General features: G+C 41.2%; 1 protein-coding gene across 1 annotated transcript in view; it reads right to left on the bottom strand.

The window, feature by feature from the left end:
* PSMD1 (proteasome 26S subunit, non-ATPase 1) overlaps positions 1-21,967 on the bottom strand; it is a 66,069-nt gene that overhangs the window by 1,825 nt on the left and 42,277 nt on the right. Inside the window, exons 17-23 of the mRNA XM_058812635.1 lie at positions 21,210-21,324; positions 19,247-19,363; positions 11,086-11,188; positions 6,972-7,141; positions 5,767-5,859; positions 4,655-4,747; positions 1,621-1,767 (exon numbers count right to left, since the gene is read on the bottom strand). Of these exons, the coding sequence (XP_058668618.1) occupies positions 1,621-1,767; positions 4,655-4,747; positions 5,767-5,859; positions 6,972-7,141; positions 11,086-11,188; positions 19,247-19,363; positions 21,210-21,324 (838 nt within the window). The remainder of the gene's footprint in view (positions 1-1,620; positions 1,768-4,654; positions 4,748-5,766; positions 5,860-6,971; positions 7,142-11,085; positions 11,189-19,246; positions 19,364-21,209; positions 21,325-21,967) is intronic.

Below are 21,967 nucleotides of genomic sequence, written 5' to 3'. Positions count from 1 at the left end.
CTATATAGGTATTAGTTCAACAGAAAGTGACATCTGAATTCACAGCTTTACCCCATTTCCAGTCTGGGGCTTTCCACATGAAAACTAATTGAACTGTAATTGCTTTATAAGGCTCATTTTTTCAGGTTTACAATACTTAGTGAAGCCTCTCTGTGTAGCTGCCTCCCAGGAGATTCTCTGAAACAGAGACTAATCTGATCACTAGTTTCCACAGAATGATGAATCCTATTAGCAGAACGTCACAAAACCAAAGGGGAATTAATTACAAAGATCACAATCAAACACGTGGGCAGGCTGCAGCACCTCCGGGAGTGAAACACGAGGCGAAAGAGGCAGTGCTGTGTCACGCCTGGCTGGGACCAGGGCTTTGGCCACAGCAGGATTCTGGGCTATAAACAGCATTTCAAAGAGGTCTTTTACTCTGGCCTTCCCCAAAGCAGAGCAAAGGTCCAGAACGGTTCCATTCCAAGAGGCTTCTTGGTTACACACCCTAATTTCAGCAAAAACTGCACTGTTCTCTTCTCTTCAAAACCTATTTATGGGGCTTGAAGGCAGGAAACTGAACTCCCTCACCAAGGACTCAGCTTCTTTTGAAATTGAAGCAAACAGACACATTTCAGTGAGTGGACACTTATTGGAACACACAGCAGATCTTCCCCATCCAAACCTCAGTTGGGTCACCTCATTTTAAAGGGCAGAAACTAAAAAATCCTCCCACTGCTTTGCTAAAGGAGATGTTTTAAAAGCGAACAGCACAGAGAATTCTAATGTGCTGATGGAATTCCAGGAAATCCATTTATTAAAAACATTACTATTTTCCAGGAAAAAGTATTACTACTACTAAACACCATTTTCCCATGTGTAATCCTGGAAATGAGGTTAAATCAAGCATGTTATTTCTTGAACAAAAAATAAAGGGCAGAAGACTTTGACTCAGGAGATTTACAGTTCAGGAGCCAGCTTATCAGATTTGCAATATATCTGAGCATCTCACAGAAGTTAGTTACCCCTTGGGCTGAGTGCTAAAAGACCTTTTTCATTCTCCATCTGACAATCCCATGCTCTCTCTTCTCTGTTTATAGGAGCTGAAGGAACTTTTCTAAAGCCAGATGTAACTCAATAGTAAGTACATTCAATGAAAAAAGCCCTCCAGGTGTAAATCCCACTGCAGGGTAATAAAGCTCCAGCACAAGTCCTGATGTATTTCACTGCTTTGACACTGAACCTGTACAACTTCTCAGCCCAATTTAAAGATCATAGCTCAGTCATGATGTTTCAAAATTGTTTCCAACAATGTCATTAATACACAGAGTATGTCTGATTTTCATGCTGCACATTTGACACAGGTGCAAGGAGGAAGAAAAATAAAGCAGCATTGGCATGGTGAAATGGTTTGCAGCAGCTGTGATGTTCTCCCAACTAGAACTGCCTGTGACCATTTGCAAAGAGGGACATTAAAAAAGGAAATATGTCAACAGCAAAGCTGAAAATCTCTGCAACACATTACAGTGCTGCACCAGCTGTGAGTTCTCACATACACACAGAACTTCTGGGCCTTACACACAAGCCCAGCCCTGGGAATGCTCTGCCAAGCACATGGACTGGGAAGGTGACACTTACTGGTTTGAAAGGCTGGTACCGGCAGCTCTCTGTCATAGTGAGAACTTTGAGCTGAGCAGGCATGACTCTGGCTGGGTTGTCCAAAAGCTGGAAGTTGGGTTCAGGCTCTTTTTTCTTTTCTTTTTCATCCTTCTTTTCATTCTCATCCTGTGGAGGGAGAAGAGAAGATCAATATGATTTCAGCAGCGGCCTCTAACCTTTCACAGTTCAGCAGGGCAATGTACAGTCAGGCAGCAATCCACAGTGTGGTGAGAAACCATTCTTTTGCTAAGGAACATGCTAATATTTATCTATCAGCTGGCACAGAAAATGCCAGCGTGGATCTAAGTGCTCTTGACAAGGCAATGCCTCACTCTCAGCTGCAGATGAAAGCAAGTTCAGTGAGAGGTAGCAGTGGAACAGTTTAACCTCTGCTTTCCCTTTCTCCTACCTTTTCTGTAAACTCACTCACCACTTTTTGTCACAATTGAAGATTCTTTAATATCATTACTGAGCATATGAAAATTGCCAAAAGTTGCCCTTGTATTTTTGCAGCTATAAAGCTGTCACTGACATTTCACAGTACTGGCAGTGACAGCAGTTCACCCAAAATGACTTGACCTCAGCAACTCACTAGGGAATTACAGTGAATCCCTCCCTTATCAATGACTCAGCAGCTAGAGGCAAAAAGCAGAAGGAAAAAACCACTATCCTTTACATACTTCAAAAGGTGGGTCATTTATTCCCTCTTGCTCAGAAGAGCTACATTTGAGTAGCAAACAAAAAAAAAAAAAACAAAACAGAAAAGATGGGAACAACCAACATGAAACTATTGGGAACACCACTGAATGCATGGCATGTCCTGTAACAGCAGACAGGACTTTCTCTGGCACAGCAGCTGCTCATTGCTCTGCAGATCCCTTGGAAGCTATGGATTACTAGTCACATAACAGGAATAAGAGGGAAACATGAAAGCAATGATACCTCTAAAACATTAGGACAGTGGCAAAACACTCAACTCAAACACAGCAGGTGGCAGCAAGCTCCCTGTTTACAATCCTTGCTTTTCTGCTCGATTCAGCCAAATAAACTTTTCAAAAATCTGGCCACACACAGACACAACATGTCTAATATACTGCTTCCTCTCAATACCTGCACTTAAATGTAAGTTGTAGCAATTTTAGAAGAAATATGCATCTCTTCAGCACATTTTGCTTACTACATAGAACTGTAAGAATAATTCAAAGAAAAGGCAATGTTTGGTGACAAGGAAACTTGACAAAGGAGAACAAAACCAAAACCCAGAGATAATATCTTGTATGTGTGAGATAACGAATTTTCTGGGCCAGCTGCATGACATTCAGTGCCTACAATGTGATCACACCTATGTAGGTCTGGGAAGGTTATTTTACATACAAACATTTGATCTAATGCCACATTAGATGTGGGGTTTGTTAGACTAAAATTTAAATTAAAGAGGCCAAAAGGGAAAGCACCTGGGGGTTGCCAGTGGCTGAACATGGGGCAGCATGTGCTAGGTGGCCAAGAAAATCAATGGCATTGTGGGTTGTGTCAGCAGCAGTGTGCACAGCAGGACCAGGGCAGGGACTGTCCCTGTGCTTGGGACCGGTGAGGTCACACCTTGAACCCTGTGTCCAGTTTTGTGCCCCTCACTACAAGACAGACATTGAGGTGCTGGAGTATGTCCAGAAAAGGGCAACAGAACTGGGGCACCAGACCTGTGAGGAGCATCTGAAGGAGCTGGAGGGGCTCAGCCTGGAGAAGAGAAGGCTCAATGGGGATCTTATCACTGTCTGACTCCCTGACAGGGGGTGGAGATAAGTGGGGGTCATTCCCCCTGGTAACAAGACACAGGACAAGAAGAAATGACCTCAGGTTGTGCCAGGGGAGGTTTAGGTGGGATATTAACAAGAATTTCTTCTTCAAAAAGGTTGTCAAGCACTTGAAGAGGCTGCCCAGGGGAGTGGTGGAGTCACTATCTTTGGTGGTATTTAGAAGATGTGTAGATATGACTCTTGGGGACATGGTTTGGTGGTGACCTTGGCATTTCTGGGGTCAAGTTGGACTTAGAGATCTTTCAAACCTAAAGAATTCTATGGGTTCACAATGCACTTTCAGCTTACAGTTGTCCTTGGAATATTTCCATTTATGAGCAGGGCACAATTGAAAGGGTCTTTTGTCAGTACTACAAGAATTTTAGCTGCCGTATGTTTTCCGAAATACAGCAACCACCAAAAATTCATTTCTCCATTACTCAGCTTGCTCCAGGATAACACACTATTCACAGATGAGGATGACAACTTCCTGTGTCAGGTCTGTGAGCTGAAAGAAATCATTAGAGGACCAAAGCAATCACCATAACTACTGAGCAGCTTATGGAACCTGTGCTCAAACCTCAGCTGGTTCTGAGCTGGGTGTGGATAAATGTTTGGCATTTTGATGGATGGGCAAAGCATATAAGAGACTGCTGCCAAAAAGGTGAATGTTTCAGAATAGGAGGTTAAGCATGTGGAAAACCAGAATGTTTAAACTCTTCAGTGCTCTCAAGGTGAATTAGACACAATCAAGTAACTGCTACAACACTCCTTTTTAAAAAGTCAGAGGTCCCAAGGATGCAAAATTACTAAGCCTTTTCTGCATTAGTAAGAAAATTACTTGGATAAGAGAGAAGATTCCTCTGAGTCTAAAACCAGCAGTTCATGAAATAATACTCATAAGGTTTATGCAGTTAAAGGCACATAAACCTGTCAAAACAAGCCTCTGCCATTCAGGAAGTCAGTTACTTAACAACACTGAGGAAGATTTATTTGTCAGAAATAACAGATTCAAAATTAATAGCACCTCTTGCTTTTAACAGTGCACACACAGACTAAAGGTGCTCACCAGTGTCTGCAGCAATGTGTGTCAGTGCTTTGCTCATAACACAGGTTGCAAGAGGACAGAGATAAGTGTGTGTCAACTTTCCAACCTTCCACATTTATATGGGTGGGGGGGAGGGGGAAGAAGACATTTAAAATTCAATGTGTGCACTCACCACTTCCATCTTTTCCTCTTCTTTCTTCTCTTTCTCCTTTTCCTTCTCCTTCTTCTTGGCTTTTGCAGTGATGGACAGCACAGCAGTGGAAACCTGGATATGGCAACAGATGAGGCATTCAGTGTGACCCAACACAGTATACTGAGTTTCAGCCCACCAGGTTGGAGTCTTTTGGGAACAAATGGCAGAAACTTTCTCAGAGGGTCAGGAAGCAAGCATTTGTCATGTTGCTGGTGAGAATAAATGTGGGCTCTTAGCACATTTTAACTTTTGGCCAGGGAAGTTTAAAGAGAAAAGATTTGTCCAATTCACATTCTATTCAAAGGCAAGAAAACAGCTATAAGCAGTGAGCTTTGCCTTTCATCAGGGTTAATTTCTGGATTCCTTGGTGGCCTGGAAATCTGTCCTGTCCAGCAGTCAGTTCTGGTAAGATGTTTTACAGTTTTCACACCATGCTGTTCATCAGCATGACATGCCTGAGGTCTCCATTGCTCCACAATTGTTCCCTAAGGGCTGCTCTGCCTGCTGCCGTGCTCTGCTCAACAGCTTTTACCATCCTGTTCCAGGAGACAAATTGCTTCCACTATTGTCCCACTTGTGACCCCACAGGTCTCATCTTCTCCTTTTCAATACCGAGATATTCTCAGTGCCACACTCACCTTTTTGCATCATGGAGCTGACAGCAATTATTCTAGCACATGGGCCCACTGCTCCTTCCATATGGGACTATTTGAGAAATGTCTCACCTAATATTTTCAACGGTTGCACTGGAGCAGCAGTTTGGAGCTCAAGTCACAGAACAGACCCTGCTGTGCTGGGTGCTGCACATACAAGTCCGTAGGGGATGGAAAGCAGTTTTTTTATTCAATACTTCTGCTTGACCACTTCAGACAAGGGAGGTTGCAGCAATTCAGTAGCAAAGCACTTGTATGCCACAATCATCAACAGTCCCAGGCACAGCAGGAAAATTTACCTAGAATTCTCTTTTGGAGACTACAGCACCTGCCAATTTTTCCTTTGCTCTTTAGATTCCCTAGTAGTACCACCAAAGTCAATGTTTATACTAGGAGGGAGAAGAGGTTAGTCTTTACACAGAAAGCCAGCTCAAATACCTTTTCTTTCTCCTTTTCCTTTGGTACCTCAAGAGGTGGGGGGTAGGCAAATGTGGACGGCTTACAGTTGGACTTGTACTGGACTTTTGGCATCTAAGACAAAGAGTTTAAAACAATGTTAGAAACTAGAAAAGCAGGGGGAAAATCCACAGCAGAATAATTACTTTAGCTTCATTTTCCTTCCAGCAGAGACAAACACAGATCCACTAAAGAATACAAGCTTCCCCTTCTCCCTCTCCGGAAGCTGAGAAACTGTTATCAGTGGCAGTGGTTCAACTAGAACAATGTTATTTAATTATTCTATAATTTGACTCTGGCAAGCTCTCCTAGCCCTCTCCATACACTCTATCCTATTCACACCATGCTTTATTTTCATTGCTTCAAAGCTTTTGTGGTTTTGATGTTGTTGCTGTGTTTGTGTGTATAAACACAAAATTGGTTTAAGATCTAAGTGAAGATCTGCTCTGTCAATGCACACGAGGGCAAACCAAGCACTGACGCTCCCTGCCAAAGGACTGTACATTTGGGGGTCAGTTACCAGGGACACACATTCTCTTACTCTTGGCTACTTAAGCAAGGGTAGAAAGCATCTTCTGATAGCCAATCCAAGTTCTTAAACACCCCCATGCTGTTACACCCAGAAGTTTTTTTCTGGAACTTCCTAGCTTAGTTCTTCAGCACAGGAGACCCAGCATGGTACACAGCTTTACAGGGGCTGTGCCACAGCTGAAGAACAGATGCACAAGAAAAGTGCAGTGCCCATGGCTGCTCAGTTCAATGTTTAGTCCCCAAGGAATCCAAACAAATCCTCTTTTCCCACTGCTAGCTTTCCTAGGGGAGAACATCACATAATTTATCTGGGAGGCCAGGGAGGGCAACACACTTTTAAAAAAATAACCCTGACCTTCAAGAGTGATAATGGGGTGGTCTCTGCCAAAATACTCTAAATAGAGTTCCTTTCTTTTTAAGCTACTTTGAAGTAAAGAGGTCAGTGTCTGCTCTCTACATTTTTCTTGTTCCCATTCCCACCACCAGCTCTGCAATTTAAGCCTGCTTTTCAGATTTCTTCCAGTTAGTTTGTGCCTTTTCTGGCACAAACAAGTCAAAAACATGCAAAGAAAACCAATAAATCCATAGCCACGCCTTGTAGACCACTCGAATATTCCAAGCAACTTTTCAGTCTCTTCTCCCTTCTCATTACATACCTTAAGATCCTTGTTAAGGCCAATGACACAGGTTGGGGTGAACGCCAGTGACAGAAAGTGTGACAGAGGGAACCAGAACCAGAACTGGGTGAAGACCAGAACCCCCACCACAGAAGGCATGTGTGTATGTCCTGTCCTCGACTGCAGTGAAATGGTTACATTATGGCCCCCTGTAAGGAATCATGAAAGTCAGTGAATTATTGATTCCTGGGTACTCCACAAAGATCCTTGAGCAATGAATGTCCAACAGCTGCTGTCAAAGGCCTGCACAGGCCACAGTGCTGCCAGTTTCCTCCTCTGGAACATATCTCCCTCTTTATTGTGAGCTCAGCTCACTCAGTAAAGAAGATGTACAGCACAGCGACCACACTGCTCCAAAGTACCCAAACAATCAGGGAATACAGCTCTTCTTCCATGCTCATTTTGCCAGAATACAGGTTAGACAAAAGTACAGGCAGTGAGAGGGAGAGGAAAAGACAAACTTTGCCATAAACAGTTTTAAAACATGGCATATAAATGATCCCCAAGATGAGGCTCAAGAGGAACACAGTACATATACAGCTGAGCACATAGAAACTTTTCTTTCTGTGACTGCCTCCCTGAACTATCAGTTATTGAGAAGAGATATGCCTAGGTTTTTATCTTACACCATCTCAGTAGAAAAAAAAAATTAAACAGCAGCAACTTCAGAAGTTGTTTCTAGACATTATCAATCTAAGCTGCACAGAGACAAGCTCCTGCAGCCTTTGCAGAAAAATTACATCTCTGCCAGACAACCAAGTCCTAGATTTGTACTTGCAAAGCAGAGACCCAAACAACTCCCTATGTTGATGTAGTGCAGAAACATCGAGCTAGAAACAAAATTGAAAGACTAGACTTGCAGACAGAGTGAGAAAGTGTTAATCTGATCTTCTGTCTGCTGATAAGCACAGTGCATTGAGCTGAAGAGGGCACCAGGCAAGTCCATTACTGCTGACAAGAGCTGGTGCACAGAGGTTAACTTTGTTAAAACACCAACACCCATTCCTCAGGCCACTTTATAGCTGAAAAATCCCAAACTGCAGTAGCTTTTCCCAGGCTTGCACAAACAGCCACCTCGGGCAGGGCCAGACAGCAATGGAGCTGAGCTTTAAAGACAAACAGAATTCTCTTCTGCTGCCAAAACTAATGAAAGCCCCAGCTGAAGCAGTACTGTCATCCTGGGCATCTGTCAGGGTCAGTCCAGCAGAGGCAGTGCAAGGTGGGACATTTTGATGCCCTCCTGTAGGATGTTCTGCCTACATTCTATCTCCTTCCTCTTCCTTTTGTGTAGCAATAGATCTCCTGCTGTTTGACAGAAAAACTCCCTCCTGCTAGGTCTTGAAGAAAGACAAAGATATGGCCCTGTATTTTTCTATGCTATGTCTGCTCTGCTGCTTAGTATTTTCTCTGATAACAATCTCTTGCCTTTTCATCTGAATTTGCCACAGGGCTGTGGGGGGACTGCCTGAGGTCTTGTGCTATCCTTAAACATGTCAAGCAGAGCACACTCAAATTTCTGGTGTTCTCCTCCATCTTCACTTTGAACTTTATTTTACTGCATCACTGTGGTTATCAGCAGATATTCTGAATCAAGCAGCCCAGTGAATGTTGCACAAGCAGCTTAATTGGACTTTATCAAACTTTTGCACTTTAATTTTCAGAATTTTAACTTATAATTCAGATAAAACATAGAATTACCCAATCTCTGGAATTTCCTGAATGAGCAACAGATTTAATGTTCAAAAGATGCTGTCATGCTACTTTTTTCTGCTGTTTTATACCCACGAACAGTCCACCCTCACTCCCAGGAATTTGCAGGGAGCAGGAAAGGTGGGGAGACATAATACTGCACAATTGTGATTTATCTTCATGATTAAATAGCAGCCCTGACTGCCTGGAAGGGAACACATTCCAGATCTTTGGCTGGATGAATAAAAGTTGTAACATGATGCCTGGAAAAAAACATTTAAAAAACACTAAAGAAAAAATAGTACAAGGGATCCTTGTACTATAAGGTCCATCCCCCAAAATTCACACTGCCACTGGGGCAAGGGGGGGTTTGGGGAAAAACCCCAAGCAATAAGCTAAATTTAGTAAATTTATTGTCTACTTTTTTCTTGTTTTATTAAAGAAAAATGTTGCTGCTGGGGCTTATCAATGCCCCAGCAATGGCAAAGACCAAATTCTTCATTTCCACTTCAGTGCTCCCAAGGTACCCCACTCATTCCATTAAATTACCAGCCTACATGGCTGCCTCATGTCAGAGCAAAAATCCCACCTCCAGCTCATTTCCCAGGCATACACTGGAAATCCTGCACTTCTAATCCAACCCTGTCATTGGAAAAAAATTGGGCTTTTCTCCTCACTCCACAAAAAAAAAGATACAAAACTAAATTCAATTGCCCCAGCTGTGGCAGATAACACAAAGAATATTTTCCTCCTGGTAATAATTAAATTCTGTAACTCATTGTTTCAGATAAGCACTTCCAGTTGTATAGGAAGGATAAAAAGAATTTGTTCTTTTAGGAGGCTCTAATGAAATTGGCAATAGGTTAAGAAAAGGAGTTCATAGCCTTCCGTGAGTCTCTCAGCAAGAAAAAGAGGTTAAGGTTGGCAGAAATTCCCATAAAGTTTATTAAAACAGGACATTTCTGGTTTCCAAATCATTATACAATACATGGGTGACACAGGAGGCAAATAAGGCTTTAGTTGTATTTTTATGATTTAATCTTAAGGGTCAGAATTCAAAACAGGTTTGTACTGCTGAGAGAAAAATCCCAGAGCCAGCTAGTCCCTGACTTCCCAGGAACTGAGTGTGAGTATGGGAACGACCAAAATTATTCTGAGAGTCTCATCCAAGAACATTACTCAGCCTGAGCTCCAGGAGGGGCACCAGGAGGCAGGAAGGTGGTGCCTGTTACTGAGCAGGCCTGGTCCTCTGTGACACAGCAGCCTGACATGGCCAGCAGGGAAGCTTTTTAAACCTCATTCCATGCAGAAAGGAGCAGGCAGCACCACGTTCTTCTCCCCCCCATGGCACAGCCTGGAGGTGCAGGGATTTCACACAGACTCTGCACCCACTGCAGGCTGCTGTGCCTGAGCCACAGCACAGAGACAAATTCTGAGGCTCCTTTGCTTGCGGACTTCAGGACTAATCTTGATCTCAAAAACACAGCAAAAATCAGCTTGTTTCTGCCTATTACACGGGATAAAGAGGTGCATGGCAAGAGAAGGCCTCAGCACAAGAGACCAGACGGGAGAAATTGTGTTTGGAAACTTGCAAAAGAAGTGCCACTGACAGACACAGCACTGTACAAATGCTACCTCAGCAGAAGGAAAAATTCAAAACATTGTCTGTCCTCTTTGCTTACAGAAACTGTCCTTAACAGGCCCTGTAACTCAGCCCTTGTGAAATCATGATGGCCTTAGAGAATCCTCTTCCTGACTCAACACTGAGTCATTAACATTCATGAAATGATGTTTTCTTTGCTAGAAAATGGTAGCAGTAGTCTGTGAAACTAACTGGGTCTTTTGAAAAAACACTCATGCAGTTAACTGTGCTTCCTCCTTTGTGCAACCTCTTTTAATAATCATGAAAGTAGCAAAAACTAGTTATTAAAGACATATATATATATATAAACTTATATAAGATTTTTAAAACTGGTTATGAAAAGTTTTAACAGAAAAAGAAAAATATGAAGACTGGATACCACATGATTTCTGAATTTCTGGAGCAGATGATGATTTAGAAAAATAAAGCAGCAACTTACCATGCTATAATAAATCAACATTCAGGGTGACAAAACAGACTTAGAGAAGAAATATTGTATTTGTCCAGACTTCTGGACATAAATTCAGCCCAAATGACTGGCCTGAGTCTCTCCTAGCAGAAACATGCTGACATAAGCTGAAACTACAAAACAAGGTTATTTCTTTAATTAGCTAAAATTCCTTGAAAACTGAGATTTCTTGCTACTATGACATGACAGGCATAAAACCAGCATCTCATCTCCCAAATTAAATTTGCTGTTACCATGATTGCAACCAAACAAGTTTAAGAAATGTTAGCAGCTTTAAATGTTTGAGGAATTACCTGCATCCAAAATGCCTTGTGCCAGGATTGCTCCAAACTTTGCCATAACATCATCGTGCTTATCATTGATCACTTTGGAATAGAGCTGCCTGAACTGGCTGACCTGGTTAACAATAATAAAAAAGAAAAAGAAAAAGAAAAAGAAATTATAAAACTGACCGCACGAGTCAAATTGTCCATCTTTAGTAGAGCGTTGTCAATTTTGCACCCTACAATGACATTTGCATTTTCAACAACTTTAGTCACTGGTATTACAAGTCACTCCATTAATAATTAATTACAGAGATTTTCTCCACTTGAAGATATCCATATACTGATTTTAAAATATTCAGGATGGATGTGCATTTCCAAATCCCATTTTGCAAACCTTATAGGAATACCCTTAGAATCTCTAGGGTGTCACTGGAATAAAAGACCAATTGATGAGTTTGTAGTAAGAACTATTCTATGTTCGTATGTGACTGGCACTGCACTTTAATAAAATTACTCAATTTCCTATTGCTGAAAACCTACAACTTTTTCCATTATTCCTACACAATATTTCTGCTGTACCAATAATGCCCCTATGATGCATCATCAGCAACTTTTGCTATTTCACTCCCACCTTTTAAGTGAGAATCATTAAAGAAAATATTTAATAAAGTAACAGTTTATGCCATTATATGTTCACCGCAATATCTTAAGTACACAGTAAAGGAAATTGGTAAATCTTTGCTTATGTTATCATTATGCCCTTGAACGGTTTCATCTTTCACTTTACCAAGTATTGAAGAGACAGAACAGTATCACATCCAGCAATATCTAAGGCTTTACCATAAATTAATAACTTATGTCTTTTAATCTATGCAATGGAGCAACGATTTAGCTTGAGTATAATTTTTCTAGCTGAAAAAACAGACCAGAAAATCCCAGTCTGCAATCCAGTCAAAACCTGGGAAGCCACATCACACCCACAGAACATCTGGAAGAGTATTTATCTCTTTTTAAAATTAATTTTAATCCAGATACTCATGTGACATTTTGTCTTCCTTTTTTTTCTTTTTTCTTTTTACATACTAAGCCTTCGTTTGACAGTCTCAAAAGCAAAGGAGACATTTTTGAATAGAATTCTTCCAAGATGTCTTTAACAAGCTTCTCCCCATTACTACGGGCCCATTTTGTTCCTGGTATTCTAAATTCTCTATCTACATCTGCAGCCACAAAAGAGAGGACAAACTTCTAGCTCAAGGCAGTAGGGCCAGAGACACTGAGCAGTTTTGATAATTTCAAACACAGTTGAAGTTTCCAAGCATAAAGCCTTAATTCCAGACACGGCTCACATCCATAGAGCGTGTGCTCTCCAGGGTCACCAGTGAGCTTTGCTCAGTGACAAGTGTCCTACGAGGCCAAGCTTCAACACGACCACTAGGAAGGGGCTTTGGCACAGCCTCTGATGTTCCCGGAGCCTAAATGTACCTGGGATAGAGGCTTAAACACTGACCAAGAACTCAGGACAGCACCCAGCAAACTGCTGGTCCCCATCCATGCAGGACACTGAGCTCCAGAGCTGTGCCAAGGAGGGTCAGCACAGGGCACCAGGAGCAGCCTTCAGGCATCACTCCCATCACATGTGGCCTGCCTGGGGAATCTCAAGCTTTGCAGAAAGCTTTCACACCTGTGACAAACATCCATTCATACAACTGAGTCAGTGACACGAGAACTGTGCTTGAGAATAACATTTTCTTAAACTGGGATTCATCAATGTAAAAAATAAATATTGAAACAGAACGAAGAGCTGTCTGAGGGGATGAATCACACTGCAGGGGTTTCTCAGCAAGGCACAAGATCAGATTCCCCTCTAAAAGCACATCTGAGCCACGAGGTAATCCTGCAGCCAAGGCAATGCTAGCAGTGCATTTCACATGAGAATTTTTGACCAGTGGCAGTAAGAAGTTGAGCCCAGACCTTTGAGATATTATGTCCAATATCTGGGGTGGAAACAAAAGACAGAGACCATCTCTCCAACCCATGAGCATTATACCCAAGAGCTGCAGCAGTGCTTGGCAGCCCTGCACACCCTGCACAGTTCAGAGTGAGACCACGCTTTCTGCAAAAGAGTTTTCAGTGCAGGGTACCTCATCACATCACTTAAAACACAGGTGTCCTAAATGAACAGACACTCTCTAGGTGACATCTTCCCTGCCTTCACTCCTACAGCCAGTAACCCAGTGATACTACTTGTCACCTCAACTCACTCAGCACTGATGGCATCTAACCTGATTGAGCCACTTTGTGATACCAGAAGACATTAACGTTCATACAAGCAAGTCCTGTCCTGCTAAATAGGACTGCATTAAAATGGCTGTTTCACACCAATGGACAGTCTCATTACCATGAAGCACCAGAGCAACAGCTGAACAAAACAATTCTCTGGAAGAGCAGCATGCATTTATTAGAACTGTCAGGGGAAAACAGCAGCTATTTCCTTTTTTCCACCGAAGTCCAAACTTCTAATTTGTGTGCTAATATTAGTTCTCTACTCACCAATTCCTTTTTGCATTAAAATGTTTTTAGTTATTTTGCAATTATTAAAAGTAAGAAAAATGAGCAACATAAATTATCAGGGCAGTCAGACAGATGTGTGGCAGGGAGATACTGCACACACAATGCAGGGTTTATTCTGGGTATTCAGATCAAACTCTGCTCTTGCTTCCCTCCATTTATGCTTTTTCAAGCTCTCATGATTTTTATTTAGAAAAGCTTACACTGAGGTTTACATGTTCAATGAAAATGGTTTGCTTCTTACATCTGACCTCTTTGTACACTGGAAAAACACCTTAGTTTGCATTTGCAGCTTGGAACAGGGCCTCAAAGGCAGCCACATGCAGACCAGGTGAACCTAAGCCTTCAGGTATTGTTTGAAACAGACACACTGGGAAACAGAAGTAACAGGTGAAACTATTTGTTAAGCTGAGCAGCAGAATTCCAGTGCCTCTGTTTAGAGCACACCATTCCCTTGACTCTGGGCTCAGCCTCTGGGTTTGGAATATTTATGAAAACAGATGTATGTTACAAAGCTCATTTGGTGGACTGTAATCCAGAATTTACACTGTAATCAAATCTGCAGAGAACTAAAGCCTGGGTGGAGTGAGAAGGCATTCAGCAGAACTGCTGATGTTCACACTGGTGTCTGAACTGACAGAGCAGCCTTGGAACAGAGGGCAGGAAGCCCTCACTTGGGAAGGTGAGAGGGAGGGCTAGAAAGGGAAACCATCCACCTCCCTGGTCAAGGGGCACTGTGAGCACCCTTTCTAATACACCTTCCTCAGCTCCTACTCATGTGTGCATTAACAGAGCATGTGAACAAAACACCCAGGCAACAAGCCCACCAGGAACCTGCCAGCTTTGGCAGCAGGACCCCATGCAGGGCAGAGAGGTGTCTGAGACACTGACAAGGGACCAAGGACAGAAACCTGGCTGCTCCACCCTGCCACCTCTCCAGGTGACAGGGACAGGTTACAGCAGATCAGCTGAGAACACGCATTCAGTGAATAAGCACTGAATAGCTGCAGTAGGAAACAGTCCTTACACCATCTATAATAAAAATACAAAATATGTAATTCCATCTCAAGAGTACTCTGTGTTCATATCAGTTCTACATACCTGTGCATTGTGAGCCATGGGTCACTGCCAGGCCTGGAAAATGCACTAAGTGTACCCTTTTCAGAGTTTAAAGTCAATGGAAGCAAAATTGTTCTATGAAAGGGTGACAGACTATCCAGACTGAGGGGCCAGGACAACCCAGCCCAAGGATTGAGACCAAGGTCTCGACACTCAAATGCATAATAGGCCCACATGCTTGTTCAGGCTGTTCCTACAAAGCAAATGCTTTACAGGAATGGGAATTTTGACTGGATCAGCTCCCAGCTGAAAACATTCCTTGCTGCAGGGGAAAGCCTGCTTTGGCAGCTCTGGCTGCAGCAGTTCAGGAAGGTATAAACCTCACATGGAGCCAATGCTTCTCTCTTGGGAGAAGGTGCTGGGGCACTCACCTCCTACAAAATGGACCAAGACGTCAACAGCCAGCCATTTCTTAAGCTGTTGAGGCAAAACCTGCCAGAATTTGTCTAGTAAAGCCCTTTTATCTGCTATTATTCTTCCTTCAAACCACAGCAACAAGCACAACCCAAACTACTGTGTAAGTTTATTTAATATGCTATGAAATTCACAAGCTTTGTTTCTCCCTTGAAATCTTCAAGCACTTCAAAAATTCTACAGCATTTGGAAATGCTACCTAGAAATTTATCTGGGCAGCTTCCAGGAGGAACACTAAAATATAGACAATGACTCATTTCATCTTTCTAACAAAACACACACCCCATTCTGATAACTAGTGCTGGCCAAAATGACATGGCAGTGAGTTCAAATGAAGTCAAACAAAGAACCTTGGAAACACTGAGGAAACAACAGAGACTTTGAGATTAGAGAACCATACAGCACCATTTCCTACCACCAAGGGCTGTCATTTATCAGGCTATTTATCACTTCTCCCTCCACCAGTCACTATTCATGCACATGAAGCCCAGGAGATTGTCAAGAACAAGATTTTATAAACAGTTTATTACAGGAAATATTGGCAGGTGATTTGCACGATGCTTCTGGCAAATGCAAGCTCTTAAGGACAAAAGCATTAATAAAATCTAATAAAATAGGTTTTAAACTGTTTGCATGTTGAGTCTGTCTTCTTCAAAAGATGAAGTTATTCTGCATACACTTGCCCTCTTGAAGGAGTGTGCAGAAGCATCTCACAGCAGAGGGCTTCCATAAAGTAAAGGTGCTCCCAGAATATTGCAAAATCATTCTTGCACCCTAGCAAGACCTAGCATTTCATCTAAATGGGAGGAAAATCCCAACAGCAATCTGGTCCTGGTTTCTTCACATCTTAAAGACAACAGGCCAATATTATTGAAGGAAGATGGAGAAAAAGGCTTGACCTTGTTTATTATTTTCTCATTTTGCCAAGATGACTATCTTAACACAAAACCAGAATTAAATTAATTTTTTCAAGTAGTTCAGCACCTAGTTTGTCTCCAAAACTGCTGACTTCATTGCCCTGCAGGTCACAAACATATCCTGAATTTGTCATTGATTTCTCTTATGATGACCTCATCACATCTGTAACTTTGAATTCCATTTCATAAAATAAACTTCTTAATATTTTATATCTGGTACTAATATGGTTCTTAAATCTACCAACAGAGGTCAGGAAAAATCATGTTGGCTGCACATGGAGGAATTGTCTCAATTCCAAAGAGACCAAACCACCTTTACTCAACACCTGCTATGCCTTTTTGGCCCTTAAGCAACTTGCAAGTTCAAGGAGTTAATGTAATTATAATTCTTTATTTCACAATCCTTTATTTAAACTATTTAAATTTAAATTTTTTTGAATTATTCATTTAAACAAAAATTGAGCACAACAAAGAGGAGGACAAACACAAAGGGAAGATCACAATGAAGTTAATTCAAAGGCATACATCTACCCTTTTCTCACAATAAAAATGGCTTTTTTTAAAACCAAAATACTTTGATTCTTAAATCTCTGTTTATTCCTGGCATTTTGGTGTTGCAATGCTCAGCTCTCAAAACTCTGACAACATTTTATTCCCAAAAACATCCTGAACTATTTAAGGAAGATTTTTTGCTACCATCTTCCCCAAATGATCAGCAGAGAACTGAAAGTATTTCTAACCCAAAGCTCATTAATAATAAGTTAACTAAAAAAATATATCAAATCCCAGAAGAGACAAAACTGAGCAGCAATGACAGGAAGCTGGCCAGGCTCTATGACACAGTCTTTTTTAAAATCACCATCTCTCACATGCAAAGCATCACCAGGTATTGAGAAACAGTGAGATGATGATATTTAAACTTTAGCTTCTCTGTAGTCCCATCAAGACTCTACAGCCTGTGGGATACAAAAATCACCACACTGCTCTTCCTACGTGCCTATTCAGCAATGCAAATGCCCACATCCATCAAGTCACACCCTTTGGCACACAGTGTCCAGTGTGTCACTCAGGAATCTAATCAGATCAAAATATGTCCTGGCAATCTAAAAATGGCTCCTTTTCTGAAGAACTCCATCACTTCACATCAGAGTTAAGTAATTTTTTTTCAGATTGGCAGAGATCTCCAAAAAGTTTCCCATGAATAATAAATAACTTAATTGGAAGCATATCCCTCAAAATATTTACTTTTGAGCAAGAAACAATAATGGTTATAACCAACTTTTGGGGTATTTATAAAAAGCAAAATTTGTGTATTCCGTGTTTAGTTCCTGAACAGGCAGAATATTTCAGGTATTTTTTATTAATTTTTAATCTGGAACTTTGTTTCTGTTTGATTTTTAATATCTGTAGAGCTTCTATGACCAGAAAATTAATTGCCTTCTGTATCTATATCAGACAATAATTTGGCATTAAGGTGTTTCAATTTCTGGCCCCATTTTTAAACAAGCCATTGACTCCCAAACTATACATCTCCTCCTGTATTTGCTGGCCAACTATTTTAACCACCCTTTTATCAGGCAGAAGTATCACACGTGATTTGAAAGACAAGGTTTTCAGGCCTCTTTGGGAAAAGAGATCTGCCTTATTACACACCTCAAACAATCCATGTTTTCACTAGATATTTTCCTACCCACATTTTTCTTTAGGACAAACAGAGTCTTTCATCTATCATCTCAAAAAGCCAGAAACTCCAACAGGCAGACTCATCAAGTGATTAATGTTTTAGGAAGGCTGACTGATTCAGAGCAGACTGCAATTCCCATCCCAAGAGGATTAGGGTGCTTTGCAAACCAAAATGAATTGATCCTCATAATGTCCTTTGATATATAAGTCATTAATTCTTTCTGCTGGGAAACTGAGGAACATTAATTCTTTCTGCTGGGAAACTGAGGCACAGGAGAGCTATATAATTTTTCAGTACTAGAGCAACACAGAATGATTAAACCTGATCTCCTATATTGAGGCCTGGCATTCCAGTCACCTGACCAAGGAACAAACAATAAAAACAACAATTAATTTCTTTCCACAGAGAGATAATTCAACTTCATATTACAGAAACTTTGTATCTTGGAGGACAGGGGGATCTAACAAAAGTCTAGTGTTCTCCAATGGCTTATTTAAGTGAACTACTATTCTTGGCTTATTCACTTGAACTACAATTCCGATAATATAAACAACATTCCCAGATTCTGCTCAGTGAAAACTAACATTTTTCTTTCTTTTTAAAAAAAAATAATTCAAAGGAACAAACTGTCTGCCAGCAAATTTTCATGTTCCGTGACTTAGAAATACCCAAACACCTGCATTTGTAGATCTCCTTCTCTGACTTTCCCAAGTAAAATCTTTCACTGGACAGCTTTTTTCCTTCTTCTCATCCAAATGCAGTAAAAAGGTGTCTGTTTTTATCACAGTTCAGTTTCTAAAATCACATCAATAAAAGCAACCAATATGCAGCAGATGAGTAGCAAAGTACCAGCTACTGCTCTGCCTCAGCATTCACCAGAGCAGGTGGAATGTGGAACCTCAAAGCTTCTCCAATGTGGACTTTTAGCCTGTACAAATGTTTGCATATCATCACCTGTCACACACTCACAGGGAACCTACTTTTAAAAGCTAAACACAACATATGCAACCCCTTTCACCTTATGAGCAGAAAACTCCATTAAAATATAGAGTATTTGTTATAAACTCAGTAAGCCTGTTCTGAAAGTTCTGACGTTGTTTCATGTGAACAATGAACTACAAAGGAAACACTGCTCTTACAGAACCTCTCTGCATGGTGACCACATCCAAAACTAAGCTTACTACCATCAAAACCAATGTCTTTACAGTCACTTTCCTATCATTACAAGATGCTTTGAGAGCTTTTAAGGAAGAGCATTTATTCTTGTAGTGCCTAGGGTTAGAATGCTGCCATCATGGTCCCATCATTCAGAGCACATACTCTGATCCAAGCAGGAGCTTCCCACCGTACATTCAGCTCTGCTCTTTACCAGACATGTTCAGCCTCTTGCCAGTGCTTACATGCAGTGCCAGGCACTAAAGATTTGGCATCCAAGACAATTTCCCACCAAAGAGGCACGTGAGGTATGTGAGGTGTGACATGCTACCTTTGGGCAGGTGATCTCAGTCTGCTGGATCATGATAAGGGCAGATGCAATCAGAGCTCCTTGACGCACGTAGTTCACAGGATCATTTGTCATGGGCTCAAGCAAATTGATTGCTTCCTAAAAGAAATGAAGAAATACACAGGCACAGAGTTAATACTACTATTTTTAGAATGCCAGGATTCAATTCTCCAATGGAAGGTTATCGGATTCATGCTATCAGATATACTTTAAAAAATGTTTTGCCTGTTCTTGGCAAATGAAGCAGAAATCTGTATCACTGTAGATTTTAATCTAAAAATTGTGATGAAAAAGAAAAGAAACACTAAAAACAAGTGATTGGCAGATGGAACAAGATCTCCCTGCAGAAACAGGGCAACAGTCAACAGGTATATGCAACAGATGCATTCATCACATTAGCTTCCATATTCTTGGCCTTACAATTTATTGTTAGAACCTGTAGCATTTAGCATCTTTTAAGTAATCTCTTGTTCAGAGTATCCTTCTGTCCATACTTAAACTGAGGATGAGCAAATGTAGCTGAGTGCAGAGTGCAAGAGATTCCCAGTTCAGACCACTTTTGGTGTTACTTCCATTAGGTGAAGCTTTTAAAAACAAGTTAATTTTATACAGAACATTGTTTCAAAGAACCACTTCTAGAATAACATCATGCCTTCATTAAGACTGCTTTTGCCATCTGAGCTATGTTGGAGGCTGTACTTCTTCACCTGAAGGTGACTCATTCACTCTTTGGCAAGCATTCAGTACCATGGATGAAACACCCACTATGACAAAAAGCTGAACTTTCTGATCTCCAAAATTGAATCTATTTGGGCCTTCAAAACCTACTAATAGAAACTCTGGAAGACATGTCTCTGTGTAATCAGATGGTTTAGGTCATCATACAATGAATCTGGAAATAAGACTCATTCTTGCGACTAAAAGCATTTCCACTTAAATTAACTTGTCAGATGCAGCAGGTTAAAAATAACTAACTCCTTGATTCCACCTTCCACTTGAGAATAAAGCGACCTGGATAAAAATAGGACTCTGAGATCTGCTTTCAAATTTGCATGCTTGAGCTACTAAAGATGGCAGGCAGTGCACGTCAGCATTCTGTGCTTTTGGCAGCACAGCGACACTCGGGAGCGCTCACGCAAGAGCCACACACCAAACGTTTAATACAGGGAGAGATGAGACAGATAAGCAAGAGATTTATCAAAGACTCAGAAGCATGACATATTGCTTTGTCTGTGCACCTGTTCTGAAACTGCGTTTCTGTACCACTACAGATTATTATACACATGTGGGAGAAGCAGAGGGAGGTTATTCCCAAGTTTACTTGCTGCTTGTTCCAATGAGTGCTCACTTCCCTCAGCAGAAGCAGGAATCCTACTATAAATGGTCTGTTACCAGCCATGAGAATTAACCCTCACTGATACTTATAAAGTGAGAATACATAAAATGTACTGGTTGTTAATTACACTCCTGAAACAACAATATATTTAATTAAATTTCATTTCACTTGGCTTTACTACATGGATCTTCTATGAATCATGTATCACTGGAAAGATGAAAAGAGCTAGAAGTTAAGCAAAACACCTGCTCTCTTCCTGTCACTGCCACTCAAAGGGCAAAGCAGTATTGATTTTGGAATACTGAACATACATTTAAAGTTCAGTGGGAACTTGACAGTAAGAAAACTCTAAGAAAAGTTTTGAAGACAAAATTCCAAGAATGTGGCAGTAACGTATAAAAAAATCTAATTTATCTATTCTGTACAAGCAGGAAAAGAAACTCTATACCCAGAAAAGTTAAAGAATTTAAAGTAGTGCTGTACTCCTGCTGGCTGGTAGTATATATGTGTGAGAAATCCATCTGCATGTATGATGTCTGCACACAATGTGTCTGTCACAGGAGGGAGCAGGAACAGTCTTGGCCACAGATGCTTCTTTGTGGCCCTCACCTTGTTTCCAGTGCCTGCACAGCAGATCCCCAAAGCCATGGCAGCCCCATAACGCACGTGGGGATTGTAGCTCTCTGACAGCAAAGAAACCACACTCGGACACTGCTCTGGAGTCCTAGAGAAAGGCAAAAACAGAATATTGTTTATTATTAGTGTTCTTCAAAATATGGTATTGTGCTTTAAAATATGGTTACTTCACTCTGTTCATACCTGAAAATTTCAAATTGTTCTTCCACACTGTATGTTTTTTCATTTCTCAAAACTTAACCAGAGGGGAGGAACAAATGGGCTAAGAGAAAAGATTAATAAACACATTCATAAACTTCCCTATCACTGCAGATAATCACACACAGTTCCCACTACTGAAGCCTTCCTTAATGGTTATTTTCTGCCTTTAAAAGATCACCCAGCAGAATGATGCATCTATTGAGGCTGAAGTCTTTATTTCCAGAAATCATGCCTTTTTGACAGGCTTTCCATTTGCAGAGGTTTACCCTCCACAAGACACACAGTACTAAATTTCCCATCAGCAGACACAAAACTCACCTCCAGCATACAATCAACCTTCAAGGCTGGTGGGTCCCAAACTCCCTTTTGCAATCATGGTTTCTGCCAACTCCTCCTCACACCCACCTACTGCTGTAAATCACAGCACGGGAGGAAATGCTGATACAACACACACTTCCAATCAGTTTATGAGCAATGTCTACTGCTGCCTCCTTACAGTGTCATGCTGGGACTGTTGCTGCTTTTAAGAG

Source organism: Ammospiza caudacuta, chromosome 11 (genome assembly GCF_027887145.1).
Source record: "Ammospiza caudacuta isolate bAmmCau1 chromosome 11, bAmmCau1.pri, whole genome shotgun sequence".
Taxonomy (NCBI): domain Eukaryota; kingdom Metazoa; phylum Chordata; class Aves; order Passeriformes; family Passerellidae; genus Ammospiza; species Ammospiza caudacuta.
Note: the sequence above shows the minus strand (reverse complement) of the source record. Positions and strands in the feature narration are given on the sequence as shown.